Genomic DNA, 24758 nt, shown 5'->3' with positions numbered 1-24758 from the left:
TATTCTAAACAGCCGTAAATAACAAAACTAATAATACGATCTCTCAGAGCTGTTTAGGTCTTTATTAAAACAAGAGTGTATAAAACATGGTTTGCGATAAAATAATTATATTTTACACCTATTTGAGTAACTACGAACCAATTAACAAACAAACACAATTGAAAAACATCCGGGCTGCACGGGACACATGATAACTATGAGGAAACTGCCAGGTCACACTTTCAGATTTGAACCGGCACACACACACACCGCACGAGAATGCACTTTACTCCTAATCTTTTCTGGAAATAAAATACTGTGAGATACAAAGATAAAACTGCAGTATGAGGAGATCTAGCACCCTTTAACAAAATGTGTGACCACGACAGTGACGACATCCCATTCACATCAACTTCAGCTGTGGTTTCATATAGAAAATTGAAATACGAGTCATGCGTTCTGCATGTCATGACCGGAAAAAATTGCATCTTCGGCCAAGTTTGGGCAAAGTGTGACTGTATGGAATGAAAACAAATTATTGCGTGACATTTTTTAAATAGCTGTGTGTTTTATGAGCGACACGTATGGGAAATTGATTTGGCATCTTTGTAAGACAGTCCGTGTTGTCACCAGGATGGAGCAGGTAGGTTTATCCCTCCCATGGAGGGCTGCGTCGACCATCTACTTCAGTCTCAACGTGGTACAACATATCTGCCAGTGTGTGTTCAGTGACAGCTCCCCATCCCATATCACTGACCTACACAACACGAGCAAATCACTTACCATACGACAGATCACAATACATATCCTCGTACAATATATTAAAATAATTGAGTTAAAATATATTTGAATAATTAAAAAAAAAATTCTATTTGACTTGACTGACTGTGATAAAGAAACAGTTTACCCCAAAATAAAAATGGTCTCGTAATTTACTTTCTCATAATAACTTTCATTATTTTGTTTGACTTTAAAGACAAATACACAATACATGCGCCGATCATTCGATCAGACCAGGAAGGTGTATTAAAGTAAATCGTCTCAGATTCGATTACATGTTCAAAAGTGGGTTGGCAGTAAAAATAGGCCTTTATTTTGCATTCACATATTATTGAAGTTTCAAAGCGCGAAAGGAAAAAGTTATTCAAACGTGACATGTTGACTTTCATACTCACCGGCTGATACTTGATGTCTTTCGGTGGGTATTTGAAGTGTGGTCCAAAATGAACAGACACCTAAATAAAGAAAAGAGAAAACTGTTTCAGATTATCAATGCGACACCACTTTATTCTTCAGTACTACACTGTCTAGTGTACAAACATGGCAACACACGAGACTTTACACCTAAAAAGGAAACACATTTGTCAAGTTTTTTTTTTAAATTAAGAGAGCATTCCGAATTTCATTTAATCAGCATTTCTAAATGTATTGTGTCAAGTCCATTGTTTGTTGAACTTCAACAAAATCAAACCTCAGGAGTGACAAAGTCATCAAACAGCAATGTGAAAGAGTGACAGTACTGTGATAAAAATCCAGGTATCACATTTTAATACGTTAACACCCCCAAAATTCATTTGACAGAAGGTCAGGGGAGGAGGACTGCGTGACATACCGTGCAGCTCCTGTAGAGGGATATGGCAGGGTAATACATCCCCTCGAACAGATTCTCATACGCCACACCCTGACTCACTCCATTCTTGAAAAAAATGACCTGAACAAAAACAAGGAAAACCATTTATGCATCAGTACGAAACACACAAGCGTGATCTCTTCAGATCAATATTGCGCAGTGAAACACTCACTCGACTGGGGCTCGTTGGTTTTAAACTCTTCTCGGCTTTGTCCACGTAGTCTTTCTCTTCAAAGTACAGGTAGCTTTTGAATTTGATCAGAGCCTTAGAAAAACACAACACAGAAACTCTAAAGCTCAAGTACACATTCAAGTCTTTCATTGAAAGTGTGTATTAGCAGCTTTAAATGAAAAGCAAACAAATCAGTTCTTACTTTGTCCTTGTAGGTATCTGGCAAAGCCTTTGAGGTCTCTGTGCCATCCGGCAGTTCAATGTAAAAGCCCAAGATGTCGCCCTGACCATAGCTGTCAGAATAATGCTTTCCTATGGACTGATGGAAGCGTGTTCCTTTCTTACTGCGCCACGAGTAGCTGAATTTATCATAACCCAGAGGAGCCTGAAGGTTTCCTAAGATAGAAATCACATAACAGACACTGTAAATACACAGACGGCCATATCAGCTTTCTATAAAGCTGTTAGAAGAATCATACGGACCTAAAGGTTGAGACCAGCCCAGTCGAGCAGCAGTGTCAGGAGGCATCTCATCCACAGTGACCTCGAAATACCACGCCCCCTTTCGGACCCCGTGAGATGCTCGGACCATGGAATAACCCTTCTCTCCGGTTACTGTCAAGCGGTCGTCTGAGATCTTCAGCTGTGGAGCTGTGGTTATTAACACGCAGAGGAACATGAATCATTTATAAATAACTCGTAGGTTTATGAAAACGTATGTAAGGTTAAAGCGACAGTTCCCCCCAAAAATGACAATTCTTTCATCATTTACTCACTCTCATGTCATTCCAAACCGGTTTGACTTTCTTTCTTCTGCACAACACAAAAGAAGACAGCTTGAAGAACGTTGGTAAGCAAACAACACTGAACCCCATTGACGTGCATTGTATGAACAGGCATTTCTCAAAATATCTTCTTTTGTGTTCCAAGTCATACAGGTTTTAAACAACATGAGGGTGAATAAATAAAAATGAATGTTTGTTTTTAATCATTATTTAGAGAACATAAGTTTGTTGATGAATGTACCTCTGTCGTGGAGGGCCAGCAGGACTCTCTCATACAGACATGCTCTGTACAGATCTCCAGGGATAGGTTTTCCAGCCCAGCAGTCCAGCTCCAGTTTCTCGGGATCGGGAGCGTGAGGGTCCGGCTCTGCTAAGATGTAGCGGTAACCATCTTTGTTAAAGGGGTGCTCGAGGGGGTAACCGTGAGGGGGCAGACGCTGAGCGGAGAACAACGGGTCACTGCAGGGAAAAACAAGAAAATTTGATCAGTTCTAATCTAGAAATTAAGTATTTAAAACTGTATTTAAAAAGTATCCCATAACTTTTTTTATAACCAAAAAGCAAATTCACAAAAATCTGTGTTGAAAACTGCCTCCTTATCTTTCCCCGGATCACAATGGTCAGCTTATAAAAATGATTTATAATTTAAGCAGACGATTTTACAGGTAACGTCAGTACGACATCATTTGACTTTAAACCAGGTAGAAATGTGTTATGTAACCTGCAATTTGATGGTTAAAAGAGAGATGGCAGTAGAGAGGCAAACATTACAGATCGCACCTTTAAGTTATTTAATATTTAAAAATCGATTATAATATGTGACGATTCAAGCTGGTTGAGACTTTATTTGAATCGCAATACATGTTTTGAACAGCAGGAGTCGCTGTGTTTACTGCAAACTTGGAAAACGTGGATATGCTGATATTTCTTAAATGTAAAACAAATCCAAGAAAAGCTAAGTCTTACGCTTCGTCCAAAATCGCCTACTTCCATACTATATAGTAGGCGAAAATGAGTATGAGTCATGAATAGTATGTCCGAAACCTCAGTATGCAAAAAACAGTAGGCGAGAATACCCGGATAGTCTACTACTTCCGCCGAGATTCGTGAGTGTGGATCGGAAGGACACTTCTCTATCCCATAATGCCACGGGAGCAGAGCAACGGTCAAATTTCAAAAGTAAATCAAATAAATATAGCGGAAAACTTTAAGGCGGACGTCCGTTTTTAATGTAAGTGCCAATAAATGAATTTCTCATGACTAAATTATGACTATTTTATCAACACTCACGTGTAGGTTGTTGTTAATACGTCATAGGTCAAAGAGCATACGGGTCACATGACCATAAAACATGGCGGACGCAGTATGTCCGAAATATATTCATACTACTCTCACTCATACTATATACTACGTACTGTTTTAACGGCCGATAGGTAGCTACTTATTCAAATTCAGTACGTACTGTCACAGTATGCGATTTCGGACGTAGTGTTAGATTGTTTATTTTAAAGAGATTTTTGTATTCATTTTTTATTTGATTTGGAATTTGTTTTAAAATTGCCGTTTTGTTATTTGACAAAGAATATTTTCATTTTACGAAGAAATGTGCACCATTTGAGAAATAATTCAAGGGCAGTTGCTCATCTCTAATTTGTCTCAACTCGTTTGTAAAATAAACCGTGAATGAATCGTATCGTGAGATCAGTATCGTGAATCGTTACATCCCTAGAATCAAAATACAAATTTTTTTTTATTACACTATTTACTTCTATATTGTGACTATAAGTAACATTTTAACTCCGAAATCTTGTAAGATATTGTTCATCATCCTTACTCGCATCACAATGATGTCAAAATACAGACAAGAAGGGTAAATTATTCATCTGAATTAGTATGACGGGCGTAATGAGCTGTCATCAGACGTACCTGCGTGTTCTTTTGGCTGTTCCCGCAGTAGCTCCGTCCTGCTGCTGTTGTTGTTTGCGTTTGGCTCCTCTGCCTTTACCTGTAGCTGCTGGAGGAAGACCACCTGTGACAGAAGATCTCAAGATTAAACACACACACCTGCTGATGCCCTATTCACATGCTCCAAACGAGGCGAGGTTTTCACCCCAAACCCTCCTGTTAGCAAGAATTTAATAAAACACACACTTGTGGTCAACACAGAGCGGTAAAGCAGCCAGGCCGAGGGTTGAGAGTAATCTAACGGCCACAAGGTTTGGAGAACACACCAGGAGAAAGCACAAAAGCATTACGGCAAAAGCCATGCCGGGTAGATTTCAGATCATCTGCTGAGGGAACAGAGAGCGCAAACACACAGAAATATAAATCACTGTTGGATAGAAAGCTCGTGCCCGAGAGTAGGAAAGCAGTCAAGAGCGCTAAAAGTCAATGCCAAGCAGGGAAGAGGAAGCATAAAACAGCATCAAGCTTTGATTTCAAACGCCACATAAAAAATATTCACCTGAAAAAGTTGATCCACCTGAAATACAACGTACAATTTAATCGGATTCTCTCAACAAAATGCTGTATATAAAAATGTAACAGTGTTTCAGATGAAGCCCAGCTTACCGTTCAAACCTCCAGCTCCTGTGACTGTTGTCACTTGCTTTTGGTTGTCGTATGATGGTCCAATGTTGCCCAGATCCTAAGTGACAAAACAATCACCATCAATACTGTACACTATAGTATTTACTACAGTAAACTGCAGTCAAATTCTTGTGTACTATAGTATATTTGAACCTTACATATTAAAGTATACTATAGTGTTTGCTACAGTTTATAAATTTACTACAAGTTCATTCTTTTATCATCTGGTTCAAATTAAGCTGACTTTTCTTTTGGCGGGTCGTTGTGCAGACGCTTGAGTGCGTTTGACAGTCCCTGCATTTCGCATACTATCCATCCTAATAGTATTCCAAAGTAGAATTAGTATGTCCAAATGGTAGTATGTTGAAAATAGTAGGGATGCATGATAAATTATCGGCCATATCGGTATCGGCCGATAAATGGTCATTTTTAGTGTTATCGGCCGATAGTAAAATTTAGGCCGATATATTGTAGCCGATAAATCATAAATCATTTCCTCTAGTTAAACTAGTTTGTACAGTACAGTACAGTACCTTTCTGTCGTGGTCACTCACTTACTGCTATTAGCAAAACATTGTTGATGTAGATACAGTATTTATGAATGTGCATATTGTTTGAATCAGTCTGCTGTCTGAATGCTTTCTGTCTCGAGACCTGTTAGACATGTGGCTATAAAGAACATTTTTTGGGTTGCTCTGTAAGAACATCTATAATTTGTTTATTAAATAAAAAATATACCAGAAAAGCTTGAAGGTTAAAGAATCTTGAACTACTGTCAAGTAGGCTTGGTACATGGTTTTCAGGGGGGAAAAAAGAGAACTAATGGTTACCTTGTTTTCTGCAGTCAATGTTTTCAAATAAAAGCCGTTGTCCACTTTTTGCCTCTTGTTTCAGGCTTACGGAATTATTACTTCATATTAATATTTAGATACTTTATATCGGCCATTTATCGGTTACCGGCTTCTAATGTTAAAGAATTATCGGTTATCCGCCATAATTTACATATCGGTGCATCCCTAGAAAATAGTATTCCAAAGATTCCCGGATGGTCTACCGCTTCCGGTAGAAATTCGAAGTGCGGAATGATGCACACTCTGACGGCTGATATTACCCACAACTCACCACGAGTAGGAGGAGTTTAGTGATGCTCCACTGCATTAATAAATTATACAACTGATGCGTCACTAAATTAACAAATGTAAGTATACAGTAAACATTACATACGAAATAATGAATGAATGAACACCTTAATGGAAAGAAGAGCTGTATTTTGATGTGTGTGACAGTTATTGGCCAAAACGTTGTCTCTAGGCAACAACGCCCACTTCCGCTTCCTGTTAGTATGTCCCAGTTTGTGCAATCTATTTTGCCATGTACTCAAAAGTACTTACTATTCCAACACAAAACAGTACCTACTATTAGGGCTGGTATAAGTAGGCGAATTGGAACGCAGGGCTCAGCTTCACTCAAACAGTGAAATGCTCGTAAAATAAACTTAGAACAACTCTGTGGATGAAGTTCATGCCCTTGTATAGTAAGATACAGACAAATCCACGAGTGTCACACTTGTAACATGTTAAAGTGTGCAACTCATTTACTCATAGACACGCAGAACAAGCAGAGGACATATTTTAAATGGTAGAATTCGGCTTTCATGATTCCTTCCATGTTTTTCCACATCGTGCAGATCATAGGGATCTAGATCAATGGACACAATGCAGCCGGGAAAACAGGTTTTCATTGCAAAAACTAAATAAAAACGAAAATAAATAGTGGTGCGCCATTAGTTAACCTCACACATGACCAAGCACAATGACAAGCGCACTTCACACAAACAAGCGGCTCTGCCAAACTGCATCGCACCCGTGCTACACTATTCAATTTATTCGTAGCACAGACCGATTTTTTGTAGCATGTGCGACATATATGTCTGTGTAATAAAATATGTATGAAATATGTATCCCACAATGCAATGTGCTTATCTAGACCTTTTGATTCACTGGTCTGCTAGAAGCAGATTATAATGCCCAAGTAGGCAGTACACAGTATTTACAATGAGGTCATATAATATGTGAAAAAACATAGCATTATAGGTATTATATACAGCATATTTGACATAGTACACTAGCATTCCATTCCAAACATAACCGCTGTATCTACAAAAGAAAAACCCTCATGTGTAGTACCTGATCAAGCAGGCCAAATTTAGGATAGTCCTCCTCAGGGTCTTTGCTGCCGGGGTCTGGATGTTCTTTCACCAGGAACACGTCACGCTCTTTAATCTGAGATCAATACACGGGATGCTCATGCTGCACACTGTCAAACAAGCCACTGTTTTCACATTCAGTAAAGAAATCAAGTGACTCACCATGGTCTTGACAATGTTGTTTGGCCATGTGAGTTTGCCGGGTCTTTGACGGGTCGTCATGCACTCCCAATATTTGTCAATGAAGGGTATGATGTCCTTTAAAAGAGAAGAAATAATTCCGCTAAAACCACAACAACACAAACAAATCAGGTAAGCTTAGTTGAATTTCCAAGCTCACCTTGTCTTTAGGAAACATGGTTTTGGGATGTTCCTCCTGACTCCGGGACCTCCATGTCAGATTCGCCAAAGCGGTGAGGCACATCTCTTTTAGATCTGTGGATACAAAAATATTCCACATTCGAATACACGGAATACCAATGAGATCTGGTGTAAACAGAATCTACAGTACTAACATATTCTTTTCAAACATAGTTTACAGCAGTATGCAGTTTTAAACATCGTATCCTCACAACCTCTGACACACACAAATAACCAGCAAACTAAACACTCACTCGCTTGTTTCCTCAGAAAATAAGTGTTTCCACTGTGGTGACACAAATTGCAATGGAACACGTAGTTGGTCATGAATGGAAGACAATTTCTGCAGGGACAGAAAACACACACGTGTTTTATATACATATGGATCTCCGGCACGTGCCGCACGTCACAGAAAAAGTGACAACATACGCTGTGTCGATGCTGAATGTGTCCGCTGTGAACCACTTCATACAGAGAGCACACTGCAGCTCCACATCACCCAACTGACGCCCGCTTTCATCGTCTCCTGAACCCGTCTGTGTGTCAGCCGCCTCTGAACTGTCACCAGCCGTGTCCTGAAGGTTCAAACGGACAGGACATTTCACTTCAGTAAAGTAATGAATGTACGAGTCAAACTGAGAATTATGACAAGGGTTAAAGGGGAGGGTCTGAAAATTAAGAGGAATCAGTGACATCAGCTAAAAAGGAGGTGTAAGGTTAAATTTGGATAAAAGATTATAAAGACAAATGCTTAAAAATAACACGCACTGTTATGTACAGTAAGGAATGTGTATGAGGAACAAAAGACGGATATAACTTTTACTTTTAAACACCATACCATAGTGTCTTTACCACTGGAAGCCTCGGTCTCCATGTTTGCGGTCAGCTCTCCAAATGAAGTATCTCTGCAAGCAAACATGTCACAATACATGATGTAAACATGTGACCCCTCGTTGACATTAAACTGCAAACATTGACACGATCAGAAATGGCAACGTTGTCAAAACCGGACATTTTATTGAAAATGTCCTAAATAGCGACTGTTTTGAAAGAAAAAAAACATGAGTGACATTTTAGGGAAAGCTAGAATGCATAATGCAGCAACATACAGGACAACCACAAATGCCGACAACGAGAGAAACGAACGCAAGGAACTTCAGGGTAAAAATAAGGTAAAACGGTGAAACGTAAAACAGTTAAAGTACAAAGTTTAAGCTAACTGCTTGACCAGTTCATGGATAAAATAAAAAAGCATGTGAAGATAAAATCATTTCCCTTATATTTCATAATACCTCATTATGCATCAACACTTGACTTCACTGAGCCCGATGTTTATTTACTGAACAGAGACATTATTATTACACAGATCAGATTCATGTGCATATTATAAATATAATAACGACCGTTAGACGCTGTTGTGTCGATGAATATGACTGTTTTTATTCATTCACGTGGATATTTTCATTGATTCTCACCCTTCTGCTGTATCTCTCTCACTCACAGACGCGCCGCTCGCCTCCGAAGCCATTTTTCAAATAACGATCAGAGAATCAAATCTCGCGATGATGCAGCAGCTTCTTCGCGTCCGGCCGTCTGTGGATAAACTGACGCTTACTGACACCTGCTGTCTAATTTATGAATTACACGGTGAATGCGGTACAGTGTGCTGGTTGATAGAATTTCGTTGAGAAACCTGGAATAATGTCTTAAAATTTGTATTAAGCAAAACAGTTTGTAATTGTTCCCTTAAAAACACAAGTTTACACTAATTTTAATACAATGTCAGTGATGTCTTATAATTTTTTATAAGAGGAACTGATTCTAATTTTGCCCTTGAAAAAACCCCACAATTTTACATATTTTCAATACAATGGCAAAAAAGTAAATCTCAGTTTTTCATGTCTTTATCTTAAAAATTTCAAACGAAACCAAAAGTTTAAATTATTTCTTATAGAGTTACTGTGTTATCATGAAGTGGTCAAAAATGGCAAAGCAAACCGTATACTATTTATTTTTACTATTTTACTATTTCTACTTTAGTGAAATTATTCTCTTCACTTGTTTAGAATTTCATATGTTTATAAAGATGCTGGAAATTTGAGTGTAAAGCGGAAGTCACAAAAGTTTTAATGTTTAAAACTAACATACTAAACCACTTCTGGAAAACATGTGATAACTAACCCAAAGTTGTCCTAGTTGGAATAGTATAATACAGTTAATTAATAATGTATAAAGTTTAAGAATACTTTTTAAGAATTCTTGGTCTCTATGACTGATTTTTTGTTAATCATATAAAACGCATTCATTTATGAGGCATGATGAGACCATCACTACGACTGTTTGATGTTAAATATTCCATTATTCACTCTTGTTAAACAATAGTACAACTATTTAGTATTCTTCAACAGCACAAAACTACACTCAAATGTCTTCCTGTGTGCACAGATGCCCTGGACGTAATGTAAACACACTTTCACCACAAATCAAAGTGTCTCTCTCTCTCTCTCTCTATTGATTACGACCATCAGATCCATCGTAAAAGTGTAAAACATGGTTTAAACATCTATTACCACTAAAATGTTCTTTTGTTCCTGTGAAACTGCGGGGCAATTATTTGTTAGACTGTTGTTACGCGTAGAGGCCAGACACCCAGAGAGAGAATAACCTTACTGATTGAATGTAAAAGAAGCCCAGGAGAATTGTTCAAATACATGTCGTGTTTTGTGTCCCTCTCGCTCATGTATCGTAGGCCATCTGTGAGGTACAGATGAAATGACCCCCTGCATGTGTATTCTGCAAGAACACACAAAAGTAGGTGATTCGTCTATTTCAATATACAATGACTTAATGTAAAATTCAGTCTGGTATCAATACATGAAAACAAGCTTTGAAACATTCACAATTTCTTGCAAGCAATGAAAGCATTTCCAGACCTACTACGGTTGACACTCTGACCTCTGCAGTGGTCAATTATTTATATCGGTTTTACTTGAAACGAGTCTATTGAAAAAGAAGCACAGGTTAATAAGGTTAATGTGTTGAGATCTTCTCATCTGTAAGTGAGCTCCAGACACACTCCTCTGCTGGACCCCTCACCGGTGCATCTTCTCATCCTGATCACTGTGGACAAAGACGCAGGTCAGGAAGGGTCAGAGACACTGGTGACATCTGCTAATTGTCCTGGTGGGCCGGCAAAGCCTCGCTCCTTGAATACCAGCAACGTAGTTGATGTTGACGCCTGGCAGCTGCCACGGTGGGCCACCTCTGGAGACTTTGGGGATTATTTACAACATTATACTGCCTTTGTCTGCATTCTCCTCTATGCACACAGCTCATCAAAGTGAAGAGGGCACACTTTAACCAGCGTTACATGACAATACTTCAAATCAACAACATTTTTACTGTGATGTGCTGCGAATATGATCTGAAAACAAAACTTATAGGTCAATAGAAAATTATACATAAATAAGGCATCTCCAAATTACGAAATGGTCAGGAACAATTTACTCAAAGATTCTTATAAAAACACTTGTTTTTATTTTTATAATCTTTTATTATCTAAAGAATCTTTATTTAACTCAGCCAAAAATGGTTCTTCTATGGCACCGTGAAGCACCAGAGAGTCGTTTGTGAGTAAACTTGCATGTTATTATGAGTAAACAGTTATTTTGGAAATTAAAATATCGTTTGTTTGTTAAATGTATTGGAGATTTGACAACTGTATACAATATTTAGATATTCACCAAAGGTCAGGGTCACTTATTTATACATTCTTATTTCCAAATTTAGAACAATAGTAAAGTCATCAAAACTCAAAACTGTGGAATAACACTTTGGGAATTATTTAAAAAACTACAAATATTTTATATATGTTTTATCATATTTAGCCTATATCTATTCTAGATTCTTATTGACAGTTATTATTCAATCTAAGTTAAAAACATTGTTTAAACAAAATCTTAATTTTAAATTAAATTAATATGTTGGGACGATTATATTTTTGTCTGTATAATTCAAATAGGCTATTTAAGCCTTTGAAACAAAATGAGAAACACTTCAGTCACGTGACCATAAACTCTTAAACGGTAGTGAGTCTTATTTTTCTTTTTTTACGCTTTGTTTTACTATATTTTATCTACTTCGTTTTTACTTGCACGTGTCATTCTCAAATGCTTTTCTTCTGGAAGACTGAAGTCGATTAATTTCCATCACAACAGCGTCTCACGAGCTCGACCACCGTAAAATCACACAATTGCAAATAACGACAAGCGCCGTTACAAAAAACTACACGGGTCTTCAGAAAAGGGCACATTTTAACCAGATGCGGGGCAATAAATGGCAAAGGAAGCGTGTCACCCACTGAGACTCATTCACATGTTAAAGCGTCTGCAGGGGGACTTTCAGGGTTTTCTTTAAACTCTTTTAAAATGTTAATGTTACACGCGTGTATATAAGAGCTCGAGCTGACGGACTCTACTCAGACTTTAACGTTCAGGACACATTCTCCTCCAGATGACCGTCGAGATGCACGAAGGAACTGGAAATGCACTGCAGGGGAAAACTCAGTTTTTCATTGCAGATATCCTGGATCCATCCAAATTTAACGGGAGACATCAGGAGACAACAAGAGGTGAGTTTTCAGCTTTTCGTGGTCGTCTGTTTTGACAAAGTTTGTGGTCTATTGGTTGATGCAACAGAAAAAAGAATAGCAATTATATATCTGCTTGTAGAAGAGAAGCAGGCAACTTAAACTATTTTAGAAAAGAGCATAAGTATAAAAAAAAGGAATAGGTCATTGGAAAGAGAGGATAAAACATAAACCTGCCAAGAAGTTAATGATAATAATTGAAAACAAACTTATATTTATTCAAAGTGGATTATTACGTTTGATTTCTTCAACACAAGACTTCTGTGCATTAGGCCTACTTGTTAAAACCGAAAGATGGCGGTGTGAGATCGCATTTCTTATTTAAAACAAATTGGAAAAAAACTCAAACAAATTATTCTCTTATTAAAAAAAACAGTTCACTTAGGCCTATGCATAACAAATTATTCTCTTATTAATAAGATTAATTAATTGATTAATTTATTGAAAAATCGACTATTTATATCCTATTTCTTGATGTTGTTTTGTACGAGTCACTTGTAAAAAATTATGGTTCTTTGTAGTGAAGAAAGGTTTTTAATACAAGAGAATAATAAATAACAAGAGAATACAAAAGAGAAGTAATAAAATAAAAATGTTTGTTTTAAGAACGATTGACTGATATGTTCTTTGAGGAACCAAAAACAGTTATTTTATAGCATTACGAAGAACCCTTTTAAAGAACAGCTTTTAAAAACACGTGGGGATCGGTACTCTCATAGCATGTTTTTCTCTTACGTTTCAGTTCAACCTATAAAGAAAGAAAACGACAAGACGACAACCATGAACTCTCCTTCCAGAAAAGACCCAAAGGCTGCGAACATCCGCACCGGATGCGAAGCAAAGGTGAAATCAAAGCGCATCCGCACCGCGTTCACACTGGATCAGTTGCGCATCCTGGAGCGCAGTTTCCAGAACAGTCACTATCTCTCCGTGTTTGAGCGCCACGGGATCGCCGCTGCTCTCTGTCTGTCCGAAACCCAGGTCAAAATCTGGTTTCAAAACAGACGCACTAAATGGAAGAAAGAACGCGATGGCCATGGAGGAGAAGAGCAGAGCTACTTCGCACCTCCAGCTTTTACGCAAAACGCTTTTCTGTATGCGCATGCGGGACATCACGCAAACCCTGTGCATTACTATGCACAACCGACCCTTCTGATGTTTTAATCCACTAAAGTCTGATGTCATGGTTGAAGAATGTTATGGTGACCCCAAAAACAGTTTACTGACCTAAAGCAATTTAAGAACTATGTACAGCCCAAAACAGTTGTATATGTGAGTTCTACTTGATCCCAGTAGGCTATTGCAAAAACGTTTTATTTGTCAGCAACTTACTGTGATATTTAATGTTTTACTTATTGTCATATTTATAAGGTCTGTGGCAACTGTATTTATATTTGACTTTAAAATATATATGTAATTGTAAAATTATACCACACAATAAAGTTTATATTTTTGCACTTTGACTACAGTATTTGCTTTTTATTGAATATGTTACATTTATGCATTTGGCAGAATATGTAAAAGGTTATTTATTTTTCACAAATACAGAACATTACATCTATTGTCTGAAGAAGCGTTCCTACAATTTAACAGTTATAATTTAATTTTATCAGTTTTTATTTTTGTTGCTCTGATTTCTAAGTAGATGTAGCAGACAGAACATGACATTATGTGAATTGACTCACAGTCCACTGGCTCAGGATAGAGAAAGATGCTGAACATAAAAAAAGAGTCCAAAGGAGAGCAACAGAAACCCATATGTCTGTAATTTAACACGTGGTTTTTATTCATGTCAGATGGCATCATCAATAAAAGGTTGCTTTTTCATAAAAACAGAAAATATTTTTATATCCTTAGCTTGAATCAGTTGATGCACATCAAAACGGGATTCATAAAAGTGTGGATTTCATTCATTCTGAAATGACAAAGAAATTTGTAAAGTGGTTTGGACTTCTATCAAATAATCTGTGCTGTTTTAGTTTTCAAATGTCTTTTAGTTTTTGGTATGTCTGGGTTTTGAATACATGAGCATTCATTTCTTCCGATGTTTGTAATAACTAGAGATGATTTACATTCTTGTAAAAATTCCTGTTTTTATTTCAGGCTAAAAATCAAGTCCTAGTAGAAACAAAGTGACAAGTTGGTTGGATTCAAATGTTTTCATGAAAACACTGTGTATACCTAAGAGTCCTTCAAAAGCATCTCTCTTTATCGGAGCACAAAAATAAATAAAACCAGACCTGTGCTCTCAAATGTACATGATTAATGATGAAAGAATTAGTCTAGGAAAGTCTTCGCGCCCGTACGTAGACATGCTTTGCCTTTCTGAAATGAGAAAAAATCAAGTCACTCTCCGCATACAGTGCCCCGGATCACACATATCCAAATAACCATAAAATGAGTCTTCATCATTCATCATGAATTACCAGACATGAGCTCTTACACGTAAAACAAGAAAACATTTTTTTTCTTCTCACATGAAGGAATTGCTCTCTCAACCGTCCTCTCTCTCTTCCCTCAGTCCCCTCCCCTAAAATGAGTTTTCTTTCTTCTTTGGGATGTTTCTCGCTCACCCACTCGGAGGGGGGTGTTAGTGAAATTCCATTCCACTGAAAGACGGAACAACAGCCATCTGAGGTGCACAGTCCAGAAAACTCCAAACATTAGGAAGAAGTGGTGTGCATAGACAATCCTCAAACTGTCAGAGCTAAACACTTTTCGTCTGGTGAAGGAACCATCTCCTCGTTCTTTCGAACTTTTGTGGGGATAAAGAGTTGAAGATGCAGACATCGAGGGTTCCTCCGTGTGCAGTCCTGCTCGCCCTGTGCTGCATTGTGACATTTATGATTAACACTGAATTAGTTGATGCTGCAAAATCCAACACGAGCAGCAGAGACGTCCAGACGAGGAAAAACAGCAGCATTCATTCAAAAAGAGACGAATTACAGGACACACCTTCAGAAGATATTCAAACGGATGAAGCGGATGTTGAGAAAGAAAAACCGAAGAGTAAAAAGAGTCCTGAGGAGGTGTTAGCTGGTAAGCAACATTTCTAAAGTACCTCAAACATTCATGCAGCGATTCAGTCTTGTCTGGAAAGCTTGTGTTTTATCATCATGACATATTTGGCTCAACCCAAAGCTTCACTGGCTCCTCTGAGGTTATGCAACGGTTTTAACTAAACCACGTCTGGTCGATGGACTGACACAGTTTTACTGTTCGCCATGTGAAAATGAAATTACAGTTGAAAAGTGTTGAATGAGAATCACAGATGGCTTGTGAAAACAAACATTACGGGTATGGACAACAAAAGCATGAATCCGTTCTCGTTTTTTGCTAACGTCAGAGTTGTGCGTGGTTTAGGAAATACAGAGAGTAAGAGAGACAGAGCAACATTTGGTTTGGATTGAAACATGCAAGCGTTGTGAAAGAGCCATGTGTATGACAGCTGTCCTTCAGTCACCGTAGCTTTCAAAATGATAAACGGAAGGATGTCTGATGGCGGCGAGAGGTCGCTGAGGGGTTTCTAGATGTAAGCTTGCTAGTAATTCATATCTGATGAGTGAGAGAAAGAGATGATTTTCACTCCACAAAGAGACTGTATTTATGTTTCCATGGTCTGGAATTAATTTGCTAGTATTTCAGGCAAACAGTAGTTTGAGTCAACTGCATAAGCGTCTCTTTAATTTGTCTGATGTCGTCTTTGATTTGTTTTTGTTCTGTGGACAATTATGAGCTTGAACCATTGCCACAATGATTGAGAAATGTTCCTGCTTGTCAGATGATTCTTCATCTCCCTGTTAACAGAGATCTCACAAACTGTCTTCAATTCATTTAGAATAGATATCTCAAATTCAATTGATATTTAAAACAGAATGATGAGACAAATATCATCCCTTTGTATAAAAAGGTCAAACTAAAGGTTTAAGCTTATCTGTCAAAGTCCTCTGGCTTCATGTTGTCAGCCTTCCATTTGGAGAGCAGAGTCCTCTAAACTAAAAGGAAAAAGGCACATGTGTTTCATCTTAAAAGAGAACTTGAATTTCTGTAGTACATAAACTACCATTCTCCCGTAACTTTCTCTCACAAGCCAAGGCAAAGAAAGCAGCCGAGAAAGAAGCCAAAGCCAAGAAACCCAAACCGACGAAGAAACCAAAGCCACCAAAACCAACCAAGAAACCCAAACCTCCAAAACCAACAAAGAAACCCAAGCCACCAAAGCCCACCAAGAAATCAAAGGCACAGAAGACCACCACGACACCAACCAGAAAGCCAGCGGTGGAGGAAGAAGAGAAGTTGCTCTTAGAGTTGGATTGGGACACATGTATGTATATGAGTGTACCTCAAACACCTTTTTAGTTGGAAGTAAATGCTCGTGAGGTTGTGTATCTCAAAATGACACTTAAAAATCAATAACATTTCCTCTGTTGTCTTCAGTATCTCCAACAGAATCATCAAAGACTGAAATAAAGAAACCAGACCAAGGTATGACAGCAACATCAACATTAACATCAATGAGATTAAATGGAGAGCGAATGGAAACTTTCGTTTAAGTGTCATCTGCATCTCAGATATTTCTCCTAAGAAAAAGAGTCACAAATGTGTCTGTCATTCGAGTTTCAGAAGAGATGTCAACAATGTGTCAAACTGAGCTCAGATTTCTCAAGTCTGCAATCAAACGTCAAGATTATTGAAGATCTCAATACGAGACATTTCTGATCAAATTTACACAAATCCAGATTATTTGATCTCTACAAGCAAACATTAAGCAATACGTTTTCTCTGTGATGTTACATTTTAAGTGACTAAACTATACTGTATTTCTTTAGAAAACATTACAAATCTTGACATTTTTATTTAGCTATATATGGTCTTGATTAGATGTGCAATTTATTAAACCCCAAATAAGCACCATCAATGTTTTGTACGGACCACAATAAACATTTATAATTTTATTTTTGTAGAAATCCACAGCAACAAAGAGACCACAACACCGCCCCTTATCAGAGCACATGACCCCGATTACTGGGATGCAAGACGTATGTGTAAAGTACATTAGAATCTGATCCTTTGAGGAGAACGAGAGTAAAATAACTCTAATCCTAAACTCTTTACTCACCTGACAGATGAAGTTCCAGAACCCGACCTCATTCCTGAAGACAAAAAGCCCAAGGGCAGCACAGACGACCCGCGTATATACTTACCCATCCCAGGTAACTAGAGGCTGATTATATTGATGATGGGTGATTTAAATGATGGGGTGGCCTCTTTTAATCTCGGTTGGTTACACAACTTCAATGTGATTATACATTTCACTACATTCATGTAAATAAATACAACCTCATGAATCATGATTATATACTTGCGCTCTCTCTCTCTCTCTCTCAAAATTCCTGTTTTCTGTTAGAGGAAACCAGCAGTTCTCCTCCAGCAGTTACCGCCTGGTATGAAGAATACGATTATGCTGACCGTACGTATGGAAAATTTTTGTTCATTTCATCATATTTTATATAGTAAAATATCAACATTGTAAATGTTTTGTAGAATCAATTTTCTCTTTCTAACATCAGTGGCCACAAAGAAACTAGAGGAAGAAATGGAGAAAGAAAGAAAAGCCAAAGAAGAGAAAGGTCTGACAATCACTTTAGGTTCATTATAAATGAGAACGTAATAAGACATGCGAAGGCTGTTAAATGAGATGGAGTGAAATAAGCCTGTGATATTGAGGAGTTAGAAAGCTGTTTTTTATTTTAGGACCATGACCAACCCAAACACTCTTCAGTACCAAAATCTCAGTATTGCCCACAAGAATTCCTGGCATTTATCTAATAGTCTTGTTGTGAAACAGAAACCTAATATGACCATATCAACTATTTGTGCCTTAATAATAAACTCAAAGTAGTAATACTCTCTCTCTCTCTTTGCCCTTAAAACAGCCGAAAAACTTCGGAAATTGTTGGAAGAGGAGGAGGAGGAGGAGAAGAGAAAGCAGACGCTTCCTCCCGCCGAGCCAAAGAGTGAGTATTTCTGGACAACAGCCACTAATCACAGTATAATAAGAACAGCAACAACACACACACTTTGTAAAAGCTTCATTCAGTACCACAAACGGACCCTCAGAAGAGGTTTTCCGTGACTTCAGTGAACTGTCTCAGAGCTGAAGGCAGTAAACGTCAAAGTCGACATGTTCTTCCCCCACAGTGATGTTGTTTCCAGCTGGAGTCGGTTCTTTCTGGAGTCATACACACACACACAGGCCAGAAAAAAGCTCACGCTTTAGTCTTTGTTCAGCATAAATAGTTTTCCTCTGTGAAACAGACAGTCAACTATTAAAACAGTGTTTATAAGAGGTAAAGGCACAGCTCACCCACAAATCAAAATTCAGTCATCATTTGTTCACCTTTCTGTCATTGAAAACTGTATATGACTCTTTTTATTCTGTGGAGCACAAAAGAAGATATTTTGAGAAATGTCTCAGTGGTGTTCATACAATGAAAGTCACTGTTGTTTGGTGACCAAAGTTCTTCAAAATATCTTCTTTTGTGTTCTGCAGAAGAAAGAAAGTCATGCAGGTTTGGAATGACACGAGGGCGAATAAACAATGAAAGAATTTTCATTTTAAGTGAACTGTTCCTTCAAGAGTGTCTTGAGAAGTCTCACTTTACTTCCTTTACTAGAATGTCCTCCTCTTGGTCTGGAGTCTCACCGTGTGGATGACGATCAGATATTGGCATCTTCAATGTCTCATCATGGATTTTCAGCCCTGAGAGGACGTCTGAACATGCAGGTACTTACACAACCCATCCACGTGAGGTTCATGGAAACGTAAAGTCTCGCATGAATTCAAACATTCCATGCAAAATATAAGATGAGATTCCACATACCGGTTTAAAGTTACTTGCTTTGCCTAAAAGAAAGTGAGACGAGTGTGTGTTCAGAGTTCACCGGATGAGGAGGATGTGTACGGTGGAGCGTGGTGTGCCGACACAGAAGAGAAGGAGAATTGGTTTCAGCTGGACGCCCGGCGTGAGGTGGAGTTCACCGGAGTCATCACGCAGGGCAGAAACTCAGAATCGCAGTAAGCAAAACATCTGAGACTTTGAAAGACAAGCAGTCGCCCGCACCCTCATCTCTGATCTAATTCTCTTACAGCAACGACTTTGTTTCGTCATTTTTCGTGGCCTTCAGCAAAGACAGCCGTGATTGGACGGTGCTTCACGACGGTTACGCTGAATGGGTCAGTCTCTACGGTTAAGCTTTTAAGGATTAGACGCGATGCTGATGGCGGTCTCTCTGATGCAGAGGTTTTCTCCTGTATTAACTGAGGTCAAAGTCATTGTCATTTTTCATCGGGCAGCTCTTTTATGGGAACGTGGATAAGGACACGCCCGTGATGACGGAGTTCTCGTATCCCGTGGTGGCCCGTCACATCCGTGTCTTGCCGCAGAGCTGGAACGGCAGTTTGTGTATGAGGCTGGAGGTGCTCGGATGCCCGTTACCCAGTAAGCAAGAGTCATGTATACTCTTGATTTGAACTATTTCTTTCATTTTTAAAAGCAAAGGGTGAAGGGTTACTTTTTACACTTTTCGGTACACATCTAGCTTAAAAGATATATTGTCTTTAATTAGAATAGAACAAAGATCTATCTCTTTCATCAGCTAGTTATCCGACCGAGAACGACGTTCAGCCCACCGATGACCTAGATTACAGACATCACAACTACAAAGAGATGAGACAGGTGAGATCAAGACACCACACTGGTATTCTGAAGGGCACAGAGGTCAATGCTCATGTCACAACATGTTCAGTGTCAAGGTGTTTGTGGCTGTACTGTGATCTGGTTAAGCGGTCGTTCCCGGGTTCACCAAATGATTCCTGTGCATAAATAGATGATGAAGGTGATAAATGAAGAATGTCCAAACATCACCAGAATATATAACATTGGCAAAAGCTCGCAGGGGATGAAGATGTACGCCATGGAGATCTCAGATAACCCTGGAGAACATGAAAAAGGTTCGTTTGCTTTTTTCCATTGCATAATTTGAGCCTCAACAATTCATAAACGTGTGAATTTGTTATGCCATGCTTTGTGAAGGTTTAAAAGTGTGCTTCAAAGGAAGAAAAGTGAATCTAACGTTAATACTACGACCGAGGTCAAAAATGTAAACATGACCTCATTCAGGTCTTCACCCAAGACTACAAATAGACTAAACAATAGATGAAACATCAATTCTTATGTTTTCCGTCAGGTGAGCCGGAATTTCGTTACACCGCAGGGCTTCACGGGAATGAAGTTCTGGGCCGAGAACTTCTGCTTCTCCTGATGCAGTTCCTGTGTAAAGAGTACAACGACGACAACCCACGAATCCGCCGCCTCGTGGATGGAGTTCGCATTCATCTAGTGCCGTCACTCAACCCTGATGCCTACGAGCTCGCCTACGAGATGGTGCGATCCGCTATCACAAACAATTCCTGCCCGTCTGAGTTTCTCATGCAACTCCCTTTGGATAAATGTTGTCTTTTCCAGGGCTCTGAGATGGGAAACTGGGCTTTGGGTCATTGGACAGAGGAAGGCTACGACATTTTCCAGAACTTCCCAGATCTGAACAGCATTCTGTGGGGTGCGGAGGACAGGGGATGGGTTCCACGGATTGTTCCAAATCATCATATTGCCATTCCAGAGAATTTCCTCAACGGTTCTGTGAGTAAAACAGAGAAGAGTGTCAAACTAGTTACAGTACAATCATGAACGTTGAATGTGCATACAAAATGATTCTAAATAGGTTTAGAGTCAGGCAATTTCTTATGTATTTGTCTATTTTTAACTTAACTACTGAACAAAGTAAAATATATCAACATACTAAAGAAAAATTTCCCGAGACAATAATAGCTTTTTAGATTTGTTTTACCCCATTAGCAACTATTTATGTTATAAGTAAAAAAAATAGTAAGGTTTATGCATGAAAGAATTACAAAAAAGCAACTAAAAATAGAATAAAAATGTAGTAGGCTAACAAAAATAAACTCACCTCAATGCGAGTTTTATCACACACAACTTTGCTTCTCAAGTACGTTTATTTTGTAATACATATATTAACAAGAAATAAAAATGAAGATTAACAATTTTTAACAATAAAATTCAACAAAAGTAAAAAAAATAGTAAGGTTTATGCATGACCGAATTACAAAAAAAGCAACTAAAAATAGAATAAAAATGTAGGCTAACAAAAATAAACTCACCTCAATGCGATCACACACAACTTTGCTTCTCAAGTAAATTTATTTTGTAATACATACTGTATATTTACAAGAAATAAAAATGAAGATGAAGAATTTTTAACAATAAAATTCAACAAAATAAAGTGACAAAACAAGTAAACAACGTGTAGAATCAACATTCACAATTTAAACTAAGTCAATAAAACTGCAATCTAGGTGGCTGTTGAAACCAAAGCCATCATCGCTTGGATGGAGAGGACGCCGTTTGTTCTGGGGGCTAATCTACAGGGCGGAGAAAAGATTGTCGCCTACCCCTTCGACATGCAGCGTCCGGCCCGGGCCGACGACAGAGGGAACCAGCCGGTTCTGCAATATCACCAGATGAATGAAGAGACGTGGGCCAGGATCCAGCGACAGAACGAGGGCGCCCTGCGCGAGACCGCCGACGAAAACCTGTTCCGCTGGCTGGCCATGACGTACGCTCACAGTCACCTCACCCTGACGGAGACCCACCGCGGTTCCTGTCACACAGATGACATCACAGGCGGCCAGGGCATCATCAACCGTGCCAGCTGGAAGCCTGTCGTGGGCAGTATGTGGTGACACACAAGCATCATGAAACTTTGATAGGAGCTTTTCCGTTTTTGAGCTACACCTTTACAATTTGCAGGACTAAAACATATTTTTCCTTTAGTATCAATAAAAGACCTCATCTCTTCTTTAGCTTCATAGAGTTTTGTGTCTCTATAGGCATGAACGACTTCAGCTATCTGCACACCAACTGTTTCGAGATCTCCATCTTTCTGGGCTGTGACAAATTCCCTCATGAGAGTGAACTGGCAATGGAGTGGGAGAACAACCGAGAGGCTCTGCTGGCTTTCATTGAGCAGGTTACAAACTTATCAAATCATTTCTCACTGATATCCTTGTGTAGAGAACATGTGGTGATTAATGTTGGTTTGTGACTGTGACGGCTGTGACGCGAACAGCAGCGAGAGCGCGCCCTCTAGCGTCCGATGAGTGAGGCTTCTTAATTTTGACAAGCGTACTTTTTCCAAGTCCAACTATTGACATTCTAAGAGAACACAGAACTTTTCTGTTCTCCACGCACGTAAATACTTTAAATCGCTTAAAAAGGTAAAGTTATTGTGCTTTATATGCCGAAAATCCACAGTTCCCTTCTTTACTCGTATGTGTAAAGCAGTCGTGACCGGTCCAATATGGCGGCGACGTTGACGTACGATTCAGCGGCCTTGTGCGTTGAAGTGAATTTACATTTGGGAGACGCTTTTATCCAAAGCGACTTACATTGCGTTGTATCATACATTTGTTTCTGACTATGTGCAATCCCCTGGGATCGAACCCATGATCTTGTAAGAGCATTGCTAGTGCCATGCTCTTACCACTGAGCAACAGGACAGCTTTTTTTTAGTCTGAGCAAGATGGCGATGTGCCGTCTCCTAATAAAACTATTAGGAACAATATAAAACAAAGCGCAAATCAAACGATTTCTCTCATACAGACGTTGAAATGTCTACCAGTTTGATTCTTTTCAATAACTTTTAAAAACTTTTAAAAAACAGCATATGCAGGGTTAGGTATGTTTTGGTGCTGGTTTGACCAGCTTAAACCTGCTAAGGACCAGCACATGACCAGCTTAAACCAGCACAAACCAGCATCAAAATGACTAATGCTAAATGACTAAATGTAAGACATACCAAACCAGCACATGCTGTTTTTTGTCAACAGGGTTGCTTCATATACGTAAAAGAAGTTAATAAATCTGTAAATCCTGCCTTTTTATGTGACTCACAGGTGCGTCGTGGTATTAAAGGGGTTGTGAGAGACGTAGATGGGAATCTTCTAGCAAATGCCACAATCTCGGTGGAGGGCATCAAACATGACATCAAAACAGGTAACACACAATCCTGTGGTCACAAATGAATCCCAGCGTATTCACCAACCACAAAAACTTTACTAATGGTTTTGCTGGTAAACGTCAGTTGTATCTAACTGCTGTTGTTCTGTATTGTATGAAGCTCCCACTGGTGATTACTGGCGACTTCTAAACCCCGGCGAGTATCGTGTTACGGCGAGGGCAGACGGGTACTCATCGCAGTCTCGTCTTTGCATTGTGGGCTATGAGCCCACGGCAACACCCTGCAGCTTCACTCTGACTAAATCTAACTGGGCTCGGATCCAACAGATCATGGCTCAGAGTGGCAAGAAACCGAGGTTGGCCACCAACAGCAAGGGAAGCCCAAACAGCCGCGTCAATGTTGAGAGTACAAGGAGCACTGCGGCCCCTCAAAACGAGCGTCTGCGCCGACTGCGTCTGATGCGTCTGCGCAGGCTGCGACTGGAGAGGATGAAGGGCAGTATGACCACAGTGGCCACCACAACGACCACCACCCCTCCACCCACTACAACAACGTCAACAACAACCGAGGCCACGACCTCGTGGTACGATTCATGGTTTGGAGGGGACAGTGTAACCACTGAAGACTATAACTTTGAGTACAGAATCGATGATTATTAGAAGTGAAGTATAATTGGCCTCAAGTGAAATATTGACGTTAATGTTCATTATCTGGTATTTTAAATTCATAAACTTTAAGGCTATCAGATTACAGAACAAGTTCTCTGTGGAACAGAGTATGAAGTCAGGAAAATATCGTTGTTATTTAATTCAAGGTATCTTGTGGAATGCTCATCAGAATGAGATAAAAGATGGAGATTTCCCATTAGGATTTACAAGCTGCCATCACATTACATGCTTGTGTACACCACTATTATAGTGTACACATTTTTGTAATAAAATGTCTAAATCTAATTTCATTCGGCTTTTTTATTATTATTGATTTGTCATGTGTAATGCAAAACTGTATACAATTATATACAAATAACATGTATAATATATATTAAATATAATATATTACTTATATAATATATATAAAGTTGTATAAACTTTTATTTTGCCTATATCATCATAGACAAAGCGTCAACGTCTCTTTTTTTATGGGTGTGAATGAGGGACTTTAATTTTGAAAGGGCGCTTCCTGTAAAATACCCAGTTTTAAAACAAAATCCCGCATAATAATATTTATCATGATACATGTGCGTGTGTTTATTGTATTGACGTTGACCGAACGCTCTTTTAATTTCTGCA

At 38.8% G+C, this 24758-nt stretch overlaps 3 protein-coding genes across 5 annotated transcripts; 2 read left to right on the top strand and 1 right to left on the bottom strand.

Moving 5' to 3' along the window:
- Positions 1-41: 41 nt before the first annotated feature.
- Positions 42-9293, bottom strand: ash2l (ash2 like, histone lysine methyltransferase complex subunit). Of its 2 annotated transcripts, XM_057321446.1 has the most exons (17): positions 9197-9293; positions 8560-8626; positions 8151-8296; positions 7976-8064; positions 7702-7796; positions 7524-7619; positions 7342-7437; positions 5138-5213; positions 5031-5048; positions 4493-4595; positions 2808-3025; positions 2265-2432; positions 1984-2177; positions 1782-1874; positions 1592-1690; positions 1155-1214; positions 42-736 (listed from the first exon to the last, which is right to left on the bottom strand). In XM_057321446.1, the coding sequence occupies exons 1-17, from the start codon at positions 9247-9249 to the stop codon at positions 629-631; spliced, it is 1779 nt and encodes a 592-aa protein (XP_057177429.1). In that variant the 5' UTR covers positions 9250-9293; the 3' UTR covers positions 42-628. The 2 variants fall into 2 exon arrangements, with proteins under 2 accessions (XP_057177429.1, XP_057177430.1); XM_057321447.1 differs by lacking the exon at positions 5031-5048.
- A 2952-nt stretch (positions 9294-12245) lies between these two features.
- On the top strand, positions 12246-13533 carry pnx (posterior neuron-specific homeobox). Its single transcript, XM_057320456.1, has 2 exons — positions 12246-12372; positions 13130-13533. Exons 1-2 carry the CDS (start codon positions 12246-12248, stop codon positions 13531-13533), a joined length of 531 nt encoding a protein of 176 aa, XP_057176439.1.
- Positions 13534-14499: 966 nt separating this feature from the next.
- On the top strand, positions 14500-24538 carry aebp1a (AE binding protein 1a). 2 transcript variants are annotated; one of them, XM_057320952.1, is made up of 20 exons: positions 14500-15408; positions 16460-16693; positions 16807-16854; positions 17334-17408; positions 17496-17582; positions 17777-17839; positions 17940-17999; positions 18306-18386; positions 19047-19156; positions 19284-19447; positions 19522-19606; positions 19727-19871; positions 20029-20108; positions 20260-20383; positions 20620-20816; positions 20898-21071; positions 21806-22181; positions 22340-22479; positions 23405-23504; positions 23629-24538. In XM_057320952.1, exons 1-20 carry the CDS (start codon positions 15150-15152, stop codon positions 24126-24128), a joined length of 3102 nt encoding a protein of 1033 aa, XP_057176935.1. In that variant the 5' UTR covers positions 14500-15149; the 3' UTR covers positions 24129-24538. The 2 variants fall into 2 exon arrangements, with proteins under 2 accessions (XP_057176935.1, XP_057176937.1); XM_057320954.1 differs by having other exon boundaries at positions 14501-15408; positions 19308-19447; positions 23629-24536.
- The last annotated feature ends 220 nt before the right edge of the window (positions 24539-24758 follow it).

The sequence above is a fragment of the Triplophysa rosa genome, linkage group LG22 (assembly GCF_024868665.1).
Source record: "Triplophysa rosa linkage group LG22, Trosa_1v2, whole genome shotgun sequence".
Taxonomy (NCBI): Eukaryota; Metazoa; Chordata; class Actinopteri; order Cypriniformes; family Nemacheilidae; genus Triplophysa; species Triplophysa rosa.
This window is presented reverse-complemented; position numbering and strand designations above follow the sequence as displayed.